The sequence below is a fragment of the Leucopleurus acutus genome, assembly GCF_964270905.1.
Source record: "Leucopleurus acutus genome assembly, chromosome: 7".
Classification (NCBI taxonomy): Eukaryota; Metazoa; Chordata; class Mammalia; order Artiodactyla; family Delphinidae; genus Leucopleurus; species Leucopleurus acutus.
The window spans coordinates 51,243,842-51,265,575 of record NC_139150.1 but is presented as its reverse complement, the minus strand read 5'-3'; the positions used below and the strand labels follow the sequence as shown (position 1 = coordinate 51,265,575).

General features: G+C 42.6%; 1 protein-coding gene across 4 annotated transcripts in view; it reads right to left on the bottom strand.

The window, feature by feature from the left end:
• DOCK8 (dedicator of cytokinesis 8) overlaps positions 1-21,734 on the bottom strand; it is a 223,500-nt gene that overhangs the window by 71,126 nt on the left and 130,640 nt on the right. For all 4 annotated transcript variants that reach the window (XM_082841971.1, XM_082841972.1, XM_082841974.1 and 1 more), the window contains 9 exons: positions 18,137-18,254; positions 16,646-16,716; positions 15,441-15,579; positions 14,737-14,838; positions 11,499-11,594; positions 10,571-10,805; positions 7,837-8,001; positions 5,244-5,413; positions 2,489-2,584 (listed from right to left, as the gene is read on the bottom strand). In XM_082841971.1, coding sequence (XP_082698097.1) covers positions 2,489-2,584; positions 5,244-5,413; positions 7,837-8,001; positions 10,571-10,805; positions 11,499-11,594; positions 14,737-14,838; positions 15,441-15,579; positions 16,646-16,716; positions 18,137-18,254 — 1,192 coding nt within the window. The remainder of the gene's footprint in view (positions 1-2,488; positions 2,585-5,243; positions 5,414-7,836; positions 8,002-10,570; positions 10,806-11,498; positions 11,595-14,736; positions 14,839-15,440; positions 15,580-16,645; positions 16,717-18,136; positions 18,255-21,734) is intronic.

The following is a 21,734-nucleotide window of genomic DNA, read 5'->3' as shown; positions in this document are numbered from 1 at the left end:
GTGCACCCTGAGGGGAATTCAGGATGAACAAAAACAGGATACTTGGCCCTAGATAGTTAAGATGCATATCTAAGGAATAATTTCAATGAGCTCAGACTCTCGCATCTTCCCATACACAGAAAAAACACTAAAATCATTAACTTGAGATGTCTGTTTTTCATGAACATCTTTTGATGTTCAACTACATGTTTGTTTGTTTGTTTTCAGCAAAAATCCCTATATATCCTAGCTCTTCCCTTACCTCTTTGGAACAGTCCCTCAGATATCTGAGAGACTGTATCCTGGGCTATAGTCCTCGGTAATGTCCCCGAATAAAACATAATTCTCAACGTTTAGGATGTGCGTTCTTTTCAGTCAACACCGTCCTGGTCTTAAAATGGAAAGTCCTACATCCCAAGGACCCCCTAAGTCCCGGAGAGACTGGGATAGCTGGTCACCCTAACTGACGGCAGAAATGATGTCTGGGCATTTTCTGTGGATTCCATTCATTTTACAACCATAAAATCTAGAATAAATACAGATGAACTCATTTTTTATTCCTCAGTGGGTAAGAAAGCTGAAACTACTTGAACAACCTAATATCACATCCTAGAGTACTGGCGTATGTGGAAATAAAGTTTTAAAGTCAACACCCAAAGCAAAAATTTATTAGAACAAAGCTTACCCTTGACAAACCTTTAAATTACCCACAGTGTACAGTAGGCATGCAACACAATTTACTGATTCTTATGTACAGTAAAATTGGAGAGTTACTCAGCTAAACTGAAAGGAGACAAATGGAAAAATCTCTGTGCAGATGTCTGGGTATTCAAACTATTTACATCCCCTGACGGTTAATGGGGATGAATGGAGAATGCTGAAGTGTTTCAGCTTGTCATTGGTCCCACTTCATTCTGTCAGGCGAGTCAAACCTCTATAATCTCAATACACGTGAACACAGTTGTGTGCTGTTGCGAGACATGAGGGAAGCTCTCCCACCTGGGAGAGGTGCAGGGCTGCGTGTTAATCTAGCAGATGGTCTAAGCTTGCCCTGATGTAACTCAGCTACACCAGGATCTTCCCATTGTAGGGAAGACACGCTCCACAAGCTTCAAAGGTAACCTCTGGAAAATAGGTCAGTTTGACTGTCAGAATCTTAAGGCAAGAGGAGATTAGAGGAGGATAAGCCGCTTCTTAAAGTAATTTATGTTGCTTACCGGGCAACATTATTACAAGAACACCTTGCTCCGGAGGGTACAGAAAATAGCCAAGCAGCTAAACCCAGTTTGCTGAGCTATTAAGGAAACACACTGGTTAAACCTCCCTCTGAAATGAAATGATTCTCTTCTAGTCATTGAAATGACCAGAAACAAAATCAAAACAAGGCAAATGTGCCCAGAAGAAATCAGGCCCTGCCTGAAGCAAGCCAGGCTGTAAGCAAATCATGGTTTTTAAGAAGGAAAATGGTACTGGTAACCAGTCCCTGCGAAGCCCAAAGCTAAGATTTAAAGTAGGTGAAATATTTATTTTCAGCACCTCATGACATCTTCTTTTACTCCTCCTGTTAGAATTAACTCCTGGTACCTCCTTCCAGACAAATGGAGCCCGTATTGCTGCCAAGTCTGCAGGCGCTGGACCCTACCAGGGCCTCCTCATGCCCGATCTTTCCCTCAGCCAGTCCAAAGCGAGCTGTGCTGAAGCTCATTCCCTCCATGCCTGTTTAACACATCTTTCCCAGCGGTGTTAGCTGTTGCAAAGAGCTTCCTGTGTTATCCTTCCAATCAGCATATTTACATTTTAATAGGGGTCTTGAAAGACACTCAAGACCTTAAGTAGCTACTAAAATTGTGAGACTCTTGGGTGCCTGGCGGAGGAGAAAACTTGGGGCAGACAGTTTCTTTATCCTCCACCCCTTGGACCACACATGATGTGACAACTGGAGAATCCTCTTAATATGAAGAGTTCTTTCTGATGAGCAGTTTAACAGCTTGTCAAGTCTCTGAACTCAGAGGTAAGGCTGATTGGAAAGAATTACAAGGCTTTTCATGTCTGATATCGTATTGAAATAAATGATACCTAATTATTGCCATTCACTTTTTGAGGATGAATTGTCCCCAGCTCTCCTTTTACCAAAAAAGAAGCTAATACAGCAGTTCTCAGGTTCTCAAAGTGTGGTTCCTGGGTTGGCATCAGCTGGGAACTTATCAGAAATACAAATCCTTGGGCCCTACTTCGGATCTATTGAATCAGAAACTCTAGGGGTAGGACCAGCAGTCAGTTTTAACAAGCCACCCAGGTACTTCTGATGCATGGTAAGCTGGAGAACCACTTAGTAGGTAATTAGGTGGTCAAAAAATGGGGCACCTGGGACAGGGCTGCAAAAGTGTGTGTGTGTGTGTGCGTGCGTGTGTTAGGAGGGCAGGAACAAGACAGGAGAGTACTTTATGGCATCTATTTTCAATCATAGTGAGAGGCCGGGCAAATTATTCTCACACTGCCTGTTCAGTACCTTTTTGCTGACTGGCCTTGGGGTTGTTGTTGAACTTGGAGCATCATTATTGCCAGAGCAATAGTAAGACATCCGGATGCAGCTACGATCAGCCATCTGAAATACACAAACCATGACTCAACAGTCAACCAACAGTGGTCCCCAGAAAGATGAGCCAACGGCCTGGAAATCCCAAGCTTAGAATTCATTGTTAACATATTTCTTTTTCTTTCTTTTTTTTTTCCTGGTTACAAAGATAAAACAACTGCCAAAAATAAACATAAAACAAAGCAAAGAAGGTAAAGTTACATCAAATTCTACTTGCTCCTGAGATATTCACTGTTAGTTGGTGTGTAGCCACCTATAGTTAAATCCTAGTTAAGAACCACCGGGTGCTGAACAGTCCCTTCAACTTTCTAAGTCTCTGACTTAATTGGAAGAGCAGGAAAAAAAAATGTGTGGGAACAGTGCCTCTCTGTGGGTTAGCACGGTACTTTACCCAGTCTCCTAAACACTCTAATAAATTGTCAAAAAACCACTTCTGAAAGGAAGATCATGCTTGATACTTCTAGTTAGACAAAATTCTTTCCCCTCACTACAGAATAATTTAAAAATTCTTAACCTAGTCCACAGAGAAAATTTAATATTTTCACTTTCATTAAAGGAAACCGTAATAATCAAGTCTGTGGGTAACAGCTGCTGACCACTTCGCCCCTCGGCGATCCGCAAAGATCCTGCTTAAAGAGGACTTAGATGCAAAACTGAACCAGGCTGTGCCGGCAAATGCTTAACAACCAGCTCTCGGAGGGGAGGGGCTGATTGGTAGAACCTGCCGATTTCTGTGCTTGTGAATGCTTCCATCATAGCTGATTTCAAGTTAACATGACGTTACCGAATATGGTGTTGCAAAGAGATGTGCAGTAGCAAACCACTGTACAGTAGGCATAAATAACCTCAAGAACATAGATAACAGTAAAATGTAGTAAAGTAATTAAGAAGGGATGAGGCTTGGGTACTCCCTTAAAAAGGGAATAATTTTAGATTTATGGACAAGTTGCAAAGGTGGTTCTTGGATACGCTTCACCAAGTTCCTCTTAATGTTAATATCTTACATAAATATGGTACATTTGTCAAAACTAAGAAATTAACATTGGCACATTAACTATTAACTAAACCACAGACTTTATTTGAATGTCACCAATTTTTCCACTAATGTCCTGTTCTGCTCCAGAACACTGCATTTAGATTACCTTTGTTTTCCATATAACTTATTTGTTAGTTTATATAATTTAATTTTTAATAATGTCTGCGTTTAACAACTTGTTCAGAAAGTTCCTGAAAATTTAACAATCAGCTCTCAAAAACTGGTATGAACCAGCTCCAGCACATCCCTGGGTTGATTCTGTAAGTCAAAAAGGATAGAATATCAACAATTTCATATGATACAACCTATAGATCATCAGAATCTCTAGGAGTGGATCTATAGATGATTCTTACATTCATCCAGTGTTCAGAACTTCTACAGAGATGAGGAAAATAAGGCTCAGGGCAGGAATTGACTTGTCCATGACCACAGGCCTGGGTGGTATCAGATCGAGACCCAACCCTGGTCTCCAGATTTCCTGTCTCACAACGTACTGTCTCAAGTAGGTGGTTTGTGTTAGGGGAATGATGTCAAAACCTAGAGAGTATGATTTATCTTCATTAGAGGAAATGACATTATTCCAAAAGCTTAGCCACCCTGAGGCCACAGATAACTGGAAAGAAAATTCAGATTAAGAATTCATGGTAGCTTTGTACATATATGAAAAAACCACTGAATTATACACTTCAAAAGGGTGAATTTTATGGTATGTGAATTATATCACAATTTTTACAAATTTCAAACGAGAGACGTTTTACAAAATACCTGACCAGTATGCCTCAAAACTGTCAAAGTCCTCAAAAACAAGGAAAGTCTAAGAAATTGTCACAACCCAGAGGAGCTAAGGAAACGTCACTACAAAATCTAATGTGGGATCCTGGGTGGGATCCGAGAACAGAAAACAGACATTAGGAAACAACTGAGGAAATCTGAATAAAATATAAACTTCAGTGAATAATAATAATATATCAATATTGGTTCATTAATTGTGACAAATGTGCCGTTCTAATGTAAAATGTTAGTAACAGGGAAACTATGCATTGAGTACACAAAAATTTTCTGTCATATATTGACAATAATTCTATAAATCTAAAACTTTTATAAAATGAAAAGTTTATGAGAAAACATAAAGAATTCATGGAGGGAAACAATCTAGGGCGAGTCACCAACCCTCCCAGGATCTCGGTTTTTGTTTATAAATTTGGCTTTGATCTTTGGGATCCTTACGTGGGATAATCAATCCATCTGTGGATGTTAATGAATCTAAAAGGCAAGTTATTAAAAAATAAAACAAAAAACAGTCTTTCTAGGCATCAAAAACAGTTAAAGCCAAACTTTCTTCCTGGAAGATAAAATTCATGGTATTCATCAACTCCACGGAGCTAAACCAGCTATGCCCGAGAAACTTCCCACCAGAGTTCACTAACTCCGCGCATACCTTCAAATGCCAGTCTTGCCTGGCATCAGAATGATCTCAGTCACTTCAAAAGAAAAGAATATTAATAACTTGAAAGCTGAGCATTTGACCAAGCCAGTGGGCAGCAGCAGTGGTTGATTCCGTGTTGTCTCTCCAAGTGTTAGTTAAAAATAAAAAAGCCCATGTCTCTTTCCAGGGTTTGACATCTTCCTCACCTTTGAAGACATGATGTTCTTAACCTCCTCGTCTGCTGCAGAGTGTGTCCCCACGAGGTCTGGGTTACTGCTGCTCATCACTCGGGCCTGCATCAGCTTTGAACTCACAGCGGCAGCAGACGTGCGTCCGTATGTGTGGTAGCGAGGGTCTGGGAAGGAAGTGGGGCTGCCTGCACCCCACCAGGTATAGACATGTCAACAGAAAGCAGATCAGAGTCACTTATTGGACTTGAGAAGGAACTGAGGAGGGACGGGGTAGATAGTAGAGTGGAAACCCACTAGATTAGGTCTTGGAATTAGGGTCTTATTAGCAAATGCCTAGGAGAGGCCAGGGAGGCAATGTTTTGGTGGAAAGATAGGGTGTGAGGCAGTAGGGAGGGGTGAGGACTGTGGTAAACTGGAAACACATGCCTCATCCAAAGACAGGGGCTGCTCCTCATCTCCAGCTTCTTCTTGCCATGGGGAAACAGCCCACGAGGTTCTGATTTCTGAAGACAAGCTCGAAATGTGGATATTTTTTATTTCTTAGTATTTAAATGATGACGGCTTTATAAGTCTTGCATTTCTGAGATTTGAGAATCCAAGGAATCATCTGAATCTTATGAGAATAAGTATACACTGTATAGCAATGTTTCTCACCTTCGAGTATTTACATGTGTTCAAAGGTGATTATGTGAGTCTATGAATATTATGAGTATTTTTAAAAAACATTTAAAATTACAGGTTTACTTGAAATGAGGCTGCATGGAGTAATAAGTATGCCCAAGTTCCTTTGTCAGAGCCTGGAATTTTGTTAACTTATTGATGCTACTTTTTATATCATGCTGACCAGACGTTCTGGTTGATTATTATAAAAAGACTGGAGAAATGAATTATTATTTCAGAAGTTTAGTTTGGGGGAAATGAGAAAAGGGATTTATTTTTTCATAATGAAAAGTTTAGGGGCCACTGCTTACCACAGCTATCAAATATATATTATTTTCCTTATCATTATGATCCTAGAATCCTAGGCATCTGTTGTCACTTCTCCAGCTTTTAAAAGAAGGGATTTGCAACTGAATCAATTTCGTTTCTTTTTATGGCTGAGTAATATTCCATTGTATATATGTGCCACATCTTCTTTATCCATTCATCTGTTGATGGACACTTAGGTTGCTTCCATGTCCTGGCTATTGTAAATAGAGCTGCAATGAACATTTTGGTACATGACTCTTTTTGAATTATGGTTTTCTCAGGGAATATGCCCAGTAGTGGGATTGCTGGGTCATATGGTAGTTCTTTCTATTTGTAGTTTTTTAAGGAACCTCCATACTGTTCTCCATAGTGGCTGTATCAATTTACATTCCCACCAACAATGCAAGAGGGTTCCCTTTTCTCCACACCCTCTCCAGCATTTACTGTTTGTAGATTTTTTGATGATGGCCATTCTGACCAGTATGAGATGATATCTCATTGTAGTTTTGATTTGCATTTCTCTAATGATTAATGATGTTGAGCATTCTTTCATGTGTTTGTTGGCAGTCTGTACATCTTCTTTGGAGAAATGTCTATTTAGGTCTTCTGCCCATTTTTGGATTCAGTTGTTTGTTTTTTTGTTATTGAGCTGCATGAGCTGCTTGTAAATTTTGTAGTGAGGTGGACAGACCTAGAGTCTGTCATACAGAGTGAAGTAAGTCAGAAGGAGAAAAACAAATACCGTATGCTAACACATACATATGGAATCTAAGGAAAAGAAAATGTTATGAAGAACCTAGGGGTAAGACGGGAATAAAGACACAGACCTACTAGAGCATGGACTTGAGGATATGGGGAGGGGGAAGGGTAAGCTGCGACAAAGTGAGAGAGTGGCATGGACATATATACACTACCAAACGTAAAATAGATAGCTAGTGGGAAGCAGTCGCATAGCACAGGGAGATCAGCTCGGTGCTTTGTGACCACCTAGAGGGGTGGGAAGGAGGGAGACGCAAGAGGGAAGAGATATGGGAACATATGTATATGTATAACTGATTCACTTTGTTATAAAGCAGAAACTAATACACCATTGTAAAGCAATTATACTCCAATAAAGATGTTAAAAAAAAAAGTACCGACTGGGTGAAGATCAGTGAGGGATTATCAAATAGGCAGGAAAAAAAAGTGTTTAGAATATAAAAATAGGGAGGAAGGCAGATAGAAAGCAAGAGAGAAAAATCTAGACATGAACTTTTTTTTTTTTTTTTTTGTGGTACGCGGGCCTCTCACTGCTGTGGCCTCTCCCGTTGCGGAGCACGGGCTCTGGACGCGCAGGCTCAGCGGCCATGGCTCATGGGCCCAGCCGCTCCGCAGCATGTGGGATCCTCCCAGACCAGGGAACGAACCCGCGTCCCCTGCATCGGCAGGTGGACTCTCAACCACTGCGCCACCAGGGAAGCCCGAGACATGAACTTTTAATTTCAGCATTCATGTAAGTTTTGTTTATTCTGAAAGATAAAAATTTAACTTTCGGGCTTTTAATTTTATTGTGAATTCTGTGGGGCGGGGGTGAGGGTGCGCTGCCCGCCAGGCTCCCATACTCTGGTGGCAGGGTGGGGGTGGGACAGGGGGACGTTACCTGACTTGGGTACGTCCCTCTGCGGCTCGGGCAGGCGGAAGACGTAGTGCACATAGGAGGCCAGCAGGCAGTTCCTCCCATGCTGGTCCTTGCCCAGGCCCTTGCTGTTGTGCAGACTGTTGGCGGTGACCACCACAGACTCGAAGGCAAACTGGGAGAAGTTGGCTGAGGAACCAAGAGAAAAATGGGCGGCCCTGCAGTGAGTCCTTAATGAGCCTGAGGTGGAACATTCTTTGGGGCAGTGACAAGGAGTCCTGACCGCTGACCGGCTGAACCAGGCTGAACCCCCTGGGGCAGGGTGAGTGGTTTTAGTAAGCTCCAGCATGCCAGCTCTGCTTACTGCAAAGGACTTCACATTTCCTCCTTCTGCCAGCACTGTGGTTTTTCAGGACGAAGATGCGAGCCTGTCCAGACCTCCTCCCCTCTCTAAACCACGCTGTAAAGTGGTGCTACTCAGTGGGGTCTGTCCTGACATCATCAGTATCACCTAGGATCTTATTAGAAATGCAGAATCTCAGGCCCCGCCCAGGACCGACTGAGTCAGAATCTGCATTTTAACAAGATGCCCAGGTCATTCTTACGCACACTATGGTTTGAGATGGGCTGTTGAACAATATGGATTCTTGGTGTACAGATTAATCTAAAAACGTATGTGTATCATGTCAGTCCCTGGACCTGTACAAACAATGCTTCACCGTGTACACTCTCTTGCTGAGGAGTTCCAAACCCTCCACAGTCTGGCTCCACCCTACTTATCCCACCTGGTACCCTCTTCTGCTCAAATTCAACTTCCTTAAAATAAGGCAATCTTTATACTGTCCCCATTGCGCGTCTGCTTCTCACGTCTGCAGTTTTGCTCGTGCTGCTGTCCTCACCTAGAAAGCCCTCCTTGTTCCCACCCACAAAATCATACTAACCTTTCGATGCTAAGCACCATCCCACCTCCTCAATGAAGCCTCTGACACCACTCAGTACAGGGCTTAAGTGACACCAAATCACAAGGTTCCTGGGCTGTTTCCAGTGGGAAATTCTGTCTCTCTGATAGGCTGGAAGCAAAGTGCATTTCTCATACTTTCTTCTCTCCCCACCATGCCTTCCATGGTGCCTGACACAGATAAGTTCTGAATAAATGCTTGGAGACCAAGTGCCTCCACCTCTTCTGCCTGTCCCAACACCCCGGAGTCCCACATATTGGCTCAAAATGTGTGAATGAACGTTCTGTCTAGTGAACAAGTCTACACTCCATAGCTGGGGCCTACAAAGCAGTGCACCACATATGTGGAGGGCGTAGAAGGAAACCCAGGGAGGGCACAGATGGCCACTGCACAGGCCTCTAGCTGGAGAGGCAACGGCTACACGTGTGAAAAGGTAGCCGACAATGTAGGACGCCTTATCTGTGGAGCCACAGCAGAGGCATCCCAGGATACACTGCAAACTGAGGGATTCAGAGGTCACTCTCTTCCCTAGCTCTGAAAGCTCCCCCATGTGTCCTAGGCTACAAGTTATTTCTCCCTCCTCACCAACTTACTCATATTCCACGGCCCAACAGTGTTATCTCCTCCATTTCTGACACTCCCAGGAAAGTGGTTTTTGACACTTTTTTCTGAACTGCTTTTTTTCTGATCCAGACACTCTGGCCCTCTGCCTTTGCCAGTCTCTGTCCCCATTTTGGCTTCTTTCCCTCTAACCCCACTTTAAAGCCATCTCAGTTGCAGGCTTCTTTCTGGGGGCCTTCCTCATCCTCCCAGATGGATGTCTTCGCCATCACCCCAACAGTATTCAGCTGGGTCCATTTGAGGACTTGTGTCCTGGGCTGCTGATCTTTGCTATATTTTATCATAAGTCCTCTGAGGTTCAATATGCTCTTGATTATTATTGCAAAACCTACAACTCTAAGCACAGTACTGGCAGCATGGATGGTACCCAAAGATATCTGCTGGGCTGGAGAGCACAGACTAATACAAGCCCAGCTGAAAATAGTGTCAAACAAAGATGCCCTACAGCAGCCAGTCTACCCCTGCAGGAGATGGAAGAACCACTGGACCCAGGCCCTACATGACATTATTTCCAAAGGAAGTCTTACACATTGTATTTAGTGTTCATTTGTTAAAAGTAAGCATTTAAGGTGGGCGTTTGCTGCGTGCTGAGGGGAGGGGAGAATGGGGTGACTGTTCAGGAGTGTGGGGTTTCATTTGAGGCTGATGAAAATGGTCTGGAATTAGAAAGTAGTGACAGTTGCATTACCTCATGAATATACTAAAAACCACTGAATTGTACACTTTAGTGAATTTTATGGTATATGCATTTTATCTCAATAAGAAAGGGATCACATTGAATTTCAATTTAGACAGTTCCTTTCCTTCCATTTAATATGGGTTGTCTTATTTCTTTAAAACATTGGATTCCCTTGTTGGTCAAGTCAACAAAAAATATCTTCGAGGTAAAAGAAAACCATCAATTACTAGGAATGGAATTTAAAGGATTGGCTTCAGTCATTCAACACATTAATGTAAAAAAACCCCGATAATTTTAAGCATCCTATATTAATGTTGTTTTTTTTTAAACATCCAGGGAATCTCCAAAAAAAAAAAAAAAATAGCAGTGGACTTGGTTTCCCTTGGACTCACATCCTCAACAGAAAGATCACATTGGCCCTGCTCCCGGAACTTCTGGAAAATCGTGTTTCATAAAACAAGGCACTGCCTGCCTCCTCCCAGGCCCCCAGGCCTCCTACCTGTCTGGCCAGCGATGACCATGGGCTGCACGAACAGCTGGAAGAGCTTGTCCAGCACCAGGTGCAGGAAGAGCACAAGGGGCTCCAGGCGGGAGGAGTTGAGGCAAATGATGCTGAGCTTCAGCTCATGCTCCAGAGCCGCTTCACTGATCTTCTGGTCCAGCACGCGGATGGGGAAGGTCACCTGGCTTTCCAGGGAATGGCAGAGGGTGAAGAACTTCTCCAGGTGGTTGTCCTGGGAAAGCAGATGGCAGGCCTCATGGGTCTCATTCCCTCAACGCTCACCAGTGGATTCATAAACACAATCAGATAGCTCCTTCTAGGCAAAACCTCTTACCCAGTGTTTCAGAGCAGAAGTTCTAAGACACGGGTGTTTCAGACCAGGTTATGACTTTCTTTGTAGAGTGTTGTGCACAAAATAGAACCTCTCAATAATTATTAGCTGAAGAAAAATTAATTTGGACTCTGACACGTTCTGTAAGCAGAGGCAGGGATACCAGGCAAACACATTGCCGAGACAGGGGTCTAAGCAGATGCAAAACTCAAGACAGTGGCAGGAAAAGGAGAGAAAGTAGAACAACAACAACAAAAAATCTGGAAGAGAAATGGCAGAATTACAGAGGGAAATGAGACAGCAACAGCAGGAAAATGTTTAAATGACGTCTCCCCACGAAACTTCTCAACCAACAGTGCAGGTGCCAAGCTGCTTCAACATTTTTATAAGGTCTTTCTATGAAAACAACAAATAAAACCTAACAGGCTTGCAATTTCCCACACAGAACTAAAAGGGTTTTTTGGTGTTGTTTTATCCAGGCACAAAGATCTTCACTGATCTTTTATTGAACTGTCCTTAGAAGTTTCTCTGCTGCACCCCATCTTCATTATTAGCCTGCTGTTCTGATTTAAACTTGACCTGGATACTCCTTACCTGGGTGTGAACAGAAGAAACAGCTTGCACTTCAATATTGAATACTCCCTTATGTCCTTCAGCCCATTTAATGGGAGGATTCTGCAAAGGGACTTTCTGTGTTAAAAGAAAACAAATTAGCAATTCAATTCCCTTTTCTCAGTACTAACAAGCAGAGTAAAGCAACTTGACAGTAGATGTCAGGGTTATACAAATATAAATCTCCCTGGAAAACTAATATAACTGGCCTTAGAGTTAGGAGCCCTGGGTTCAAGTTCAGTTTTACACCAAATTAATTATTTTCACTTTGAGAGGTCAGTGAAACTTTCTGGGCCTTCATTTTCTCATGCTGAAAGAAGGGGTTTGAATCGAGTTATCTATCTAATTTAAGCTTCCATCCAGCACTGGTAATCCTTGATTCTAGGAATAAAATAAAGTCATATCCTAATGATTTCTCCATTAATCAGGAATGTCAGGACAAAGTGTAGAATATCTTTAGAAGACATGAAATTTTAATGCTTTTGAGAGACTACAGTTTTGTTCCCTTTTAACAAAATGTTTCCAAGTAGCAGTCCTTCTAGGCTCCTGCTTTAATTACTCAAAATGACTTTTATAATATTTATATATCAATAGCCCTGTAGTCCTCAGAGACCACTTCTTGCCTTAAAATCTCAAGGGAATTGTCATCCTACAGTGTTGAGTAAGGAGGGCCTTGGCAGACTTGGCCATGTGAGCGTGGGTTTTGTGTCTCTTGCATTTTAATGGAAGGAAACATACTGTACTTGCAAGGGTAGGATGTGTGCACGGGGTGGGGACCTTTGGAACTATCTCAGACAGAGTTACAAACTGGGGCCCAAAGCTGGATCCAGCCCACAGACAGGTGCTGTTTGGCCCAGTGTTAGAAACTGTCGAATTAGTTGCCAAACATTTGAATGTCAGAAAATTTCACATGAAAGCCTGCTTTTCTATCGTCTTTTGAGAATCTGAAGATATGAAGACGTTGGTCTTGCATCCCAGCATGGCACCAACGTGCAGAGCAAAGGAGCAGCTATGACCTTGGGTGGGAAGACAGTCTCCAGTGTGAACAAATTCCACCAGGACCTTGTACTCATTATTAATGAGTCTGACCTGTGGGGTCACTGGAGTTTGCAGTAATCTAAAGCAACACTGACCACTAAAGATATAATGTGAGCCATCTATGTCATTTAAAATTTTCTAGTAGCCACATTAAAATTTTTTTAATGTGAGCATAATTTTAATACTATGCTTCATTGAACCCAATATAGCCTAAAGATTATCGTTTCAACATGTAATCAAAATAGAAAACTATGAATAAGATATTTTATATATTTTTTTCCTGCTACTAAGTCTTTGAAACCCAGTTTGTGTTTTATACTTACAGCACATCTCAGTTTGGACTAGCCACATTTTAAATAGCCTCATGTGGCTAGTGGCAACGATATTGGACAGGGCAGCCCTAAAGCATATTAGGAGAAGCTGAGGGCATATTGATAAAGATAGCTTAGGGCGAGCAGGAAAAAGGAACTAATATTTACTTAAGCATCGAGTTTGTTGCTTGATATGTATTATCTCATTCAATGTTCACAGCTACCTTGCAGGCAGGTCTGGGCTAGGTTTCCTCTTTGAGACTCAGAGAGGGTAAGCAATTCAGCCATGTTCACACAGCTAGGGCATGGCAGAATCTGGATTTTGGATCAAGATGTGTTTGTCTCCAAAGCCAGGTGTGTTTACTGGGTGTTCTAGGAAATTAGAATGTGCAGCCTGATGCTGAAAAGGTGGTTTTGAGGGCTCCAGCAAGGGGCTGTGTGTCCAAATCATAAAAAGTAACAGGGAGTATCTGTGAACATACTCACAAAACCACTTAGGTGGTTTTGAGGAGAATAGTTTTGATCTAAATTCAGGCATATGCCTGTGGCCCAGGGCAAAGGAAGCTTCTCTCTCCAGGGGAAAAAAAAAAAAGGAAATAGAAAATGGAATAGCCTGGGGAGTGGGGGTGGGTAGTCAGAATAGGAAAGAAAGTTGACTATAAAATTTGGAACAAAACTCAAATTCCTGGGAAATTCAACTTGAAATATGCAAGGAAAACAAAAGAGATGAAGGGGCACCTATAGATTAAGAGCCTTAAAAGACATGTCAAGCAATAGCAACGTATAGAGCTTATTTGGATCCTCATAGGCAACAAACAACTGTAAAAAAAAAAAAATGACATTAATGAGATAATTGGAAATTTGATCACTGGATATATGACGGTATTAAGGAACTATTATTAATTTTTAAGGTATGACAATGGTATCGTGATGGTTAAAAAAGGAGCCCTATCCTTTAAGATAAAATACTGAACTATTTATAAATGAAATGATATGATGTCTGGTATTTGCTTCAAAATAAATCTTATTGATGTAAACCTACACCAACCAGACTGAGAAGCATGAGAGCTGGTGCTGGTGCAATCAGAACGGAGGGTTCACCGGGCTCCCTTTAAACTAGTGGATTGCAGCAGACTGTATGGGCAAAAAGGCGGGACAGGGAACGGGAGGAGAGAGAGAATATTGACATTGGCCTCTTTAGAGGAATAAAAGCCCCAATATCCACCTGGGGACTGTGACAATTGACCCAGAGGAGAAACCAGTGGAATCTGGCATGGGAACCTTTTGTAAGGATGGGAGCTGAGAGCAGTTGTTATCACAGGTGAGCTCTATTTGCCTTTTTTTTTTTTTTTTTTTTTTGCAGTACGCGGGCGTCTCACTGTCGTGGCCTCTCCCGTTGCGGAGCACAGGCTCGGGATGCGCAGGCTCAGCGGCCATGGCTCACGGGCCCAGCCGCTCCGCGGCACGTGGGATCTTCCCGGACCGGGGCATGAACCTGTGTCCCCTGCATCGGCAGGCAGACTCTCAACCACTGCGCCACCAGGGAAGCCCTGCCTTCCTTTTTAAAATACCCCATTCTGTAAACCCCTTTGTTATAGATAATACAAGGTAATGCTGCCTGGGTATGGGTTGTATTTACCCAACATTCTGAATTGGTGACAATCTAAATTAATGAGGTCTTAAAACCAGTTATTTCTCCCATCCTATCAGAACAACGTGCTCTCAGAAAACACCCTGTGCTGACAGATGACTGCTCCCCAAAACACGCTGAGCATCCTTAGTCATGTATAAAGGAATGGGAAGTGGCTCTGGAAAGGTGGTCCAAGACCATGGCTGGACAGGAACCAGGTGATGGCCAGCTTGCTGGTTACCTCTGCAGAATGCATAGAGTAGTTGGGTGGCAGCTTCTCCAAGGCAACTGGGAGACAGTAGGAGCCAGTTTGAAGACGTTCGTTTAAGAGAATTGGCAGCCACTGAAATAGATGATGTAAAGAATAAAATGGGATTTATTACAGCATATAATTCTGGCAATTTATCTAGCTCACAGTAATCAAACGCAACTAAATGATGATTAGATATTGACCAGAGCTCTTTTGGGCAGTAATTTCTGTCAAGTTCTTAGATTTTAAATTCCCTGAGAGCTCCTGAGATGGTAATATCAATGATTCACTGCTTTCGGAGCCAAAGCAGTAGCATTTTTCTTTATAGCCAATGTGTGTGTATATCTGGAAAACATCAATGCTTATTTTACCTTTTATATATTTTAAAGAAATAACCTTTTCCCCTTGGGGAAAAAAGAGCTATTTTTATATGTGAAGCATATATATAAAATTTGGAAATAATGGACATTGTAATGAGAGTATTCTTTCACTATCTCTCACCCACTACCTTTCATTCCTGAAATAGTCATTTCCTAAGTCAAGTCATCTCTGCTCTTTGCTGCAATCTGGTTTGGCACATTTTGCTACTTCTGACAGGAAAAAAGCAAGTGAATAGAATTTAGCTGTTTATCTCTGCAGGAACCTTGGAGGCCCCAACAACTGCAGAGTGAATCTGCAAGTTGAAAACAACTCACTGAATATCCCAGGAGACTTTCTACGGAGTTTCCTTGCTTCTGCTGACAGCTGATATGGTAGAAGGTGAACAGGAGGTGGTGATTTACTGTGAGCTTAGCAGGGAGCTTAATTTTCACTTCTTCATAGAAGTCAGGAGACCTGTTTCAAAAGCACATTAGACACAAATAACTTTTAGCAAGAATGATGGCTTCTCTGACTGTAAATTGTAACACCACGGACCCTTTGCCCCTCAGAATTCGCCTGCTTGGTGTTTTACTTTTCATTTTACATCAGTCTCCTCCTAAGCTTAAAGTCCTGAGACCAAGCTTATGTCACTGGATACACTTCACTTATATAAGGTTGCTCACAAACAAAAAGCTTTGCCAGAAAAAAAAAAATCCCTGCACACAATGGAAAAATCCAACAACTTAATTTGGACAGAGGATGAGGTTTGGAGTCCTGCTGTGACCTCCTTTTCTATCTCTACCCCAAGAACAGGGACTGGTGCACAGCCAGCACTCATCAAAGGATTTGGGGGAAACAAATGAAGGATGCAGGAAGGAAAGGGAATCTGATTTTACTGAATTATGATGTCCCAGGCGGTTTACTAAGGGCTTCACATACATTATTCATTTAATCCTCATTCCAGTCCAAGAGGGTGGGTTCAGAGAAGTATTCAATACTTAAATGGGCCAAGGTTATCAGGCCGGAATCAAACCCACAGATGTCCTACCTGGAAATGTGAATAACAGTTTAGACATTATTCTCTGACTCAATTTACCCACATAAAAATGAGTGTTTCATTTCTCGTTTGGTCAACTTAAATCTTCTTAAAGTAGGCAGTGGTGCAGGTACGGATAGAAGACAAGGAGACAGACCAAGGAGGCCTGGATTTTGTTTCTGGCCCCTCCAGTACCTCAAAGCAAGGCAAGAAATTTATTTCTTTATGGAACACCATAAGACCTCTCTATATCACACTAGAGTAGAAGGCTCCAGAAAACTCAAAACAATATTAGGTTCTTGAAGATATGTTCTTCTCCCAATCACAGTTAATGGCAAAATTTGTGGTTCTCCAACATAGAATCAGGGAACTGGCATGGATTTCCTCTGTCCCTTAGTCCCTGAATTATAAATACTGGTAGAAGGAATTACCTAGGGGATTCAGAAAAGCCAGGAGATAATAAAACAATCTTGGCATATGTTTAGAACTCTGAAATATACTTACTTGTTGTGGTATGTCACAGCCGTGTAAACTTCCTGCAGAAATTCAGGCCCATTGGATCTTCCAAAGATGACCTGTTCACCGGTACAGAAAGGGCCAAATTAACTGTGATATTTGGTTAAATCAAATCAATGACCATCAGCCCAGTAGGAGGTTCTGGTCTCATAGAGCTGCATTTTGTAAATTAATAAGCGGCCCAACTGATGCAGAAGAACTGGCCATGAAGGGTAAACGGAGACCGCAGTGGCTACATCAGTGACCAAGGGCCATAGGCTTGTGAGACTAGAAAACCAGTGCTCTCTAGATCTGCCTCTTCCCCAGAGGTCTATACTACAGGGCAACATTACAGAGTTGTGCCCTCTGTGAGAGATCCCTGGTCGAGGCTCTTTTGCCGGGTCACTTGGGTCATCAGGACCATCACTGGCCACACGTTTATGGTGTTTAGAAGAAGACACCTCTTTGGGCCTGGGTCAGCCCTAAAGGCACATGACTTCACACATGGACTCACCTCTGGGTAAATTAAAAAACAGCCCTTCCTACTAGATGCACTAATGCCCATGCCAGGTCCCAGGGCTTGGTGAGTGGTGAACAGGCTGGAGTCTGGCCCCCACTCATCCCTGGCTGGGGACCTTGGCTACCACAGCTGTACCTGGCAGCCCTGATGGATCTGCCAGGGGTGAGAGTGGGGAGAACCAGGGGAGTCTTCCTCTAGGATTTCTTTCCCACAACCATTGCAAAAGGATGCCTTGCATTGGGAAGGTAGGTGGGACATTAAAAAGATGTTTTTTTAAAAAAAGTGGATATTTGAAGAATGGAAGCACCGGAAAAAAGTGACTTCAGTAGAAAGGTATATTAACTGAATTCTACACCTTAAATAAAATAGTAGTAGCTAACCACCATCTCGTTTGTTGGCAGACAGTTAAAAACATACAAATTCTGGCATCTTGGGTTCCTTAGGGAACACTGCATTATGTATTTATTATTTGATTTACATTTTACCTCAGGATGAAGATCCATTCCTAGAAGGCGTTGAGATGGTGTATGTTTATTATGACTAAGCAGTACTTTCTATTATATTTATCTTTAGATGTGGACTGGGGCTTAGGCAGATGTGTACCGCAGTGCACATCTGAAAGTACAGCAAGCATGACTGACACCTTGGGCCTGTCTTTCTACTTCTTATGCTGTTAGGGTGGCATGGAAAGAATTCATGATATTTTTCAGTCTTCTAAAATGATCTGCATTTCTAAATTTCCCAGCTCACTGTGGCATAAGTTGGGAAAGAGACTTTCGATTTAGGCTGACCCTGCTTCCCCATCAGCATCCTGGGAGCAATACTGGACCAGCCACAAAGGCCCGTGCACACGGTCAGTGGTACTGGCCTGAATCAACACACACACTCGACGCTGATCAGCCCTTGATTTTGTCTGTGTGAACCAGCAAGGGAAGTTCAGCCCACCCTGGTTCGAGGCAAATGTTTATCTCCCTCATTACCGGCATAGCATTGCTGGCATCCTCTCCACACATAAACTGGATCTTGATTGTGATGTTCCGGGCAGATGCTAGTTTGTTAGCAAAGTTCAGCCTCTGTGGGTAGACATAGAGAAGGTTTCTGGAAAACAAAAGATGAGGAACCAATCAGTAAGGTCTAGAGTTTCTTTTAACCAAGTTCTTCAGGGAATGCTAAAGCCTGCACTCATGAGATGACAGTTCTGAAGGAGTTTTTCCTTTCAGAAGCGAATTACTTTTGGAGAGTGAGTTACTGTTGATTCTTCCTCTTCAGCTGCAGTGATCTGATAATAACCAACATTGTTCTCTGTTTTGCTACACAGACAGAGGTGCCTGCTGCAGCTGAGAAAGTCTCGTAATGTCTTGGAATGTGCAAATCTGCCTAGCGGTAACTATATGTCTGATACAAAGATAAGAAGGCAAAATGTTCAGTTCATTTTAAACAAAACTCATGGCCATAGACAGCGGCCTAATTTCAGTTCTCCTCTTTCTCCTTTCTAATGTTATGTAGTAGTTCAATTTTTTTTTTTTTTTAATCTTAGTTTGGCCACGCTGTGCGGCATGCAGGATCTTAGTTCCCTGACCAGGGATTGAACCTGCGCCCCCTGCAGTGGGAGCGCAGAGTCTTAACCAGTGGACCACCACGGAAGTCCCAGTAGTTTCCATTTTTTATTGGCATGACTTTCTGTATTGGTTTAACTTTCTTTTTACAGCTGCCTTGGGTCTTAGTTGTGGCATGCGGGATCTTCTGTTGTGACGTGCCAGCTCTTTGTCGCGGCGCACGGGGTTCTCTCTAGTTGTGGCGTGTAGATTTTCTATGTCTAGTTGAGGCGCATGGGCTCAGTAGTTGTGTCACGCGGGCTGTGTCCCACGTCAATGTGGGATCTTAGTTCCCCGACTGGGGATCGAACCTGCGTCCCCTGCATTGGAAGGCAGATTCTTTACCACTGGACCACCAGGGAAGTCCCTAACTTTCTTTTCTTACATAAGATGACAGTTCAAACTTCCAAGCCCAATTAGCTACGTAACACAATACAAAACTATGAATAATATATCCATCCATTCAAAAACTATAGGACAAGTACCAGGCTGACTATAATTTTGTATATTTTTTCTTTCTGTTTGCATTATTACTACTATAATCCACTCAAAGGTAAGCTCCATGAAGGCAGGGATTTTTATCTGATGTTTTTGATTCACTGATGTATCTTCAGCAGCTAGAACAGTGCCTGGGACATAGTAGGTGCTAAAAAAAACATACTTGTTGAATAAAAGAATGAATGTATATACTTTGAATCATATTCCTGACTTAAAGAAACAATAGTGATACTAATATTTATAAGGTACTTATCCTAAGTTGGGCAATGTTTCAAATACTTCATATTTATTAGTTTAATTCTCATAATTATTCTATAGGTAGATACTATTTTGATGGCATCATCCCCACATCACAAATGAGGGAAAAAATGACATACAGTCAGTGGATGGCAATCAAGAATTAAAGTCAGGCACTCTGGTTCCAGAGCCATGCTCTTAACCTTATCTAAGTTATATCCCCTCAGATAAGACTGCCATTAAATAAAAGAATAAGAATGGCCTTTTCAGACTATGTTATTCATGACATCTCTCAGAGGCAAGCTTGCCTTAATTCTCTGGATCTTATTAACAGTTGAGTGTCAACAGTACACCAAAGGCTGACTCAACTGTGTCATGTTCTCTGGGAAAATGTCTTGTCTTCCTCACCCTTGGTCCACTATTCTAAGTCCTAGGTAACACATTCTCCCCAAAGGCTTCAAGAGGACAAAACAGCCTTTGTGTGACCTAGACACCAGGAGAGCAGTGACCAAGAAGGAGGGCCAGGTGACCAGATTTTCCCTCTGTGAATATAGGCTCTCATAATACTTTACAAGGATTTGCATATTAATTGATACCAGGGTTTCAGCCTCAGCACTATTGACATTTTGGACTGGACAGTTCTTTGTTGAGGGGCCGTCCTGTGCACTGCAGGCTGTTCAGCAGCATCCCTGGCCTCCACCCACTAGATGTTAGTAGTATCTCCCCCCTACTCAGTTGTGACAACTAAAAATGCCTCCAGATATTGCCAGATGTCCCCAGGTGGGGCAAAGTCACCCCCATCTGAGAACCACTGAGCTATACATGTGAATTTTGCATTATGGATCTATACAACTATACCTGGCAAATTTCCTGTCTTTAATAGATGTAGTCAGTGCCACCTACTGGGTCCATACTCATATGTAAGGTTTGTTCCATTGGAAAAGGGTAAAAAGTCAATACTCAAGTACGAGGGAGGAGAAGGAAAATTTTAAAGTCTGATTTATGAAGTCTGGGGCAGTCAGGAACTGAAAAACCAAAAGAGAAAGACTAGGCTGACCAACTCTAACCTCTGCATTGTCATAACCAGAATGATCCTCCATCCTGTGTGTGTGCATGTGTGTATGTGCGTGCGTGTACGCAAATGGTCTTTCTGGACCAGTATTTGCATAAATCCGTGAATTTACCCCATGGATCTTCCTTGCTACAACAATATCAAGAGTGACAACACTAATAACCACAACCCTGGACAAGTCCCAGTGAATGGCCTAGGGGACCTGCATCTGATGGTCATGCAGATGAGAAACTGAGGCCCTGAGAGGTGAAGTGATAGTTCACTCCGTGAATTAGCCACCAGTTGGGCACAGCGTCCAGTTCAGTGCTGTTCTGACTCTACAACATGGATGTCTCAGTGCCGCTTTCCAAATCTTTCTCTGTCACACTGAGGGACCCCAGTCTCAAGGCAGGCAGACAGAGTTGAACCTCTGATGCTGTCAGGAGAGGCCACGGACGTAGTAACAATGGCAGAAGGCAGTTCACGGTTGGGATGCGGGGATCTGTGTGGGGTATACTCCCCTCTCTGCATGAGAGAGGCTGCATGCAGAGAGGGGAGTATAATGGCTGCATGATCTTCCATATTATGAGGGTACCATAATGTACGCAGTCTCCAAAAATAAGCACTAAGATTTTTTCCTTTTTTGTCAGTTACGAAGCTGGGATGAACACTTTCTCTATCTTGCCCCTCTGCAATGCAGTATACTTCTGGGAGAATCCCTTTTAGTTCTATATAGTTCAGTTTCTTCATCTTTGAGTTAATTGAAAAGACACCAGTCAACCTTTCTTTATGCTGTGCTTGAAGAAATAATGAGCTACAGTTTGTAAAAATGCTTTGAAGGAGCCAGATGAAAGGGTCTGTGTAGATCACAATGGTAGCAGCCCTGCCAGAATGGATAAGCAAGTCAGCTGTCACCACACTCCTCTCCTCCATCCCAACACATGGGCACCACCGACTTATCCCACACACCCCCCAACACCGGTCAACAATTTTGCACACGGCTTCCAAAGGGTTTGCTGACCCCCTATATTCAAACATCATCACCACGGGCATACAGTGTTCTGCCCGTACTGAATGCACTTTCCACACAGTACAGAGCAGGAAGGAAACATCAAAGAATTTAGTCCAACATCCCTTTTTGCAGGCCACAAGCCGGCTCCCAGAGACATTAAATGACTTTGCTTAAGAATTTTTTTA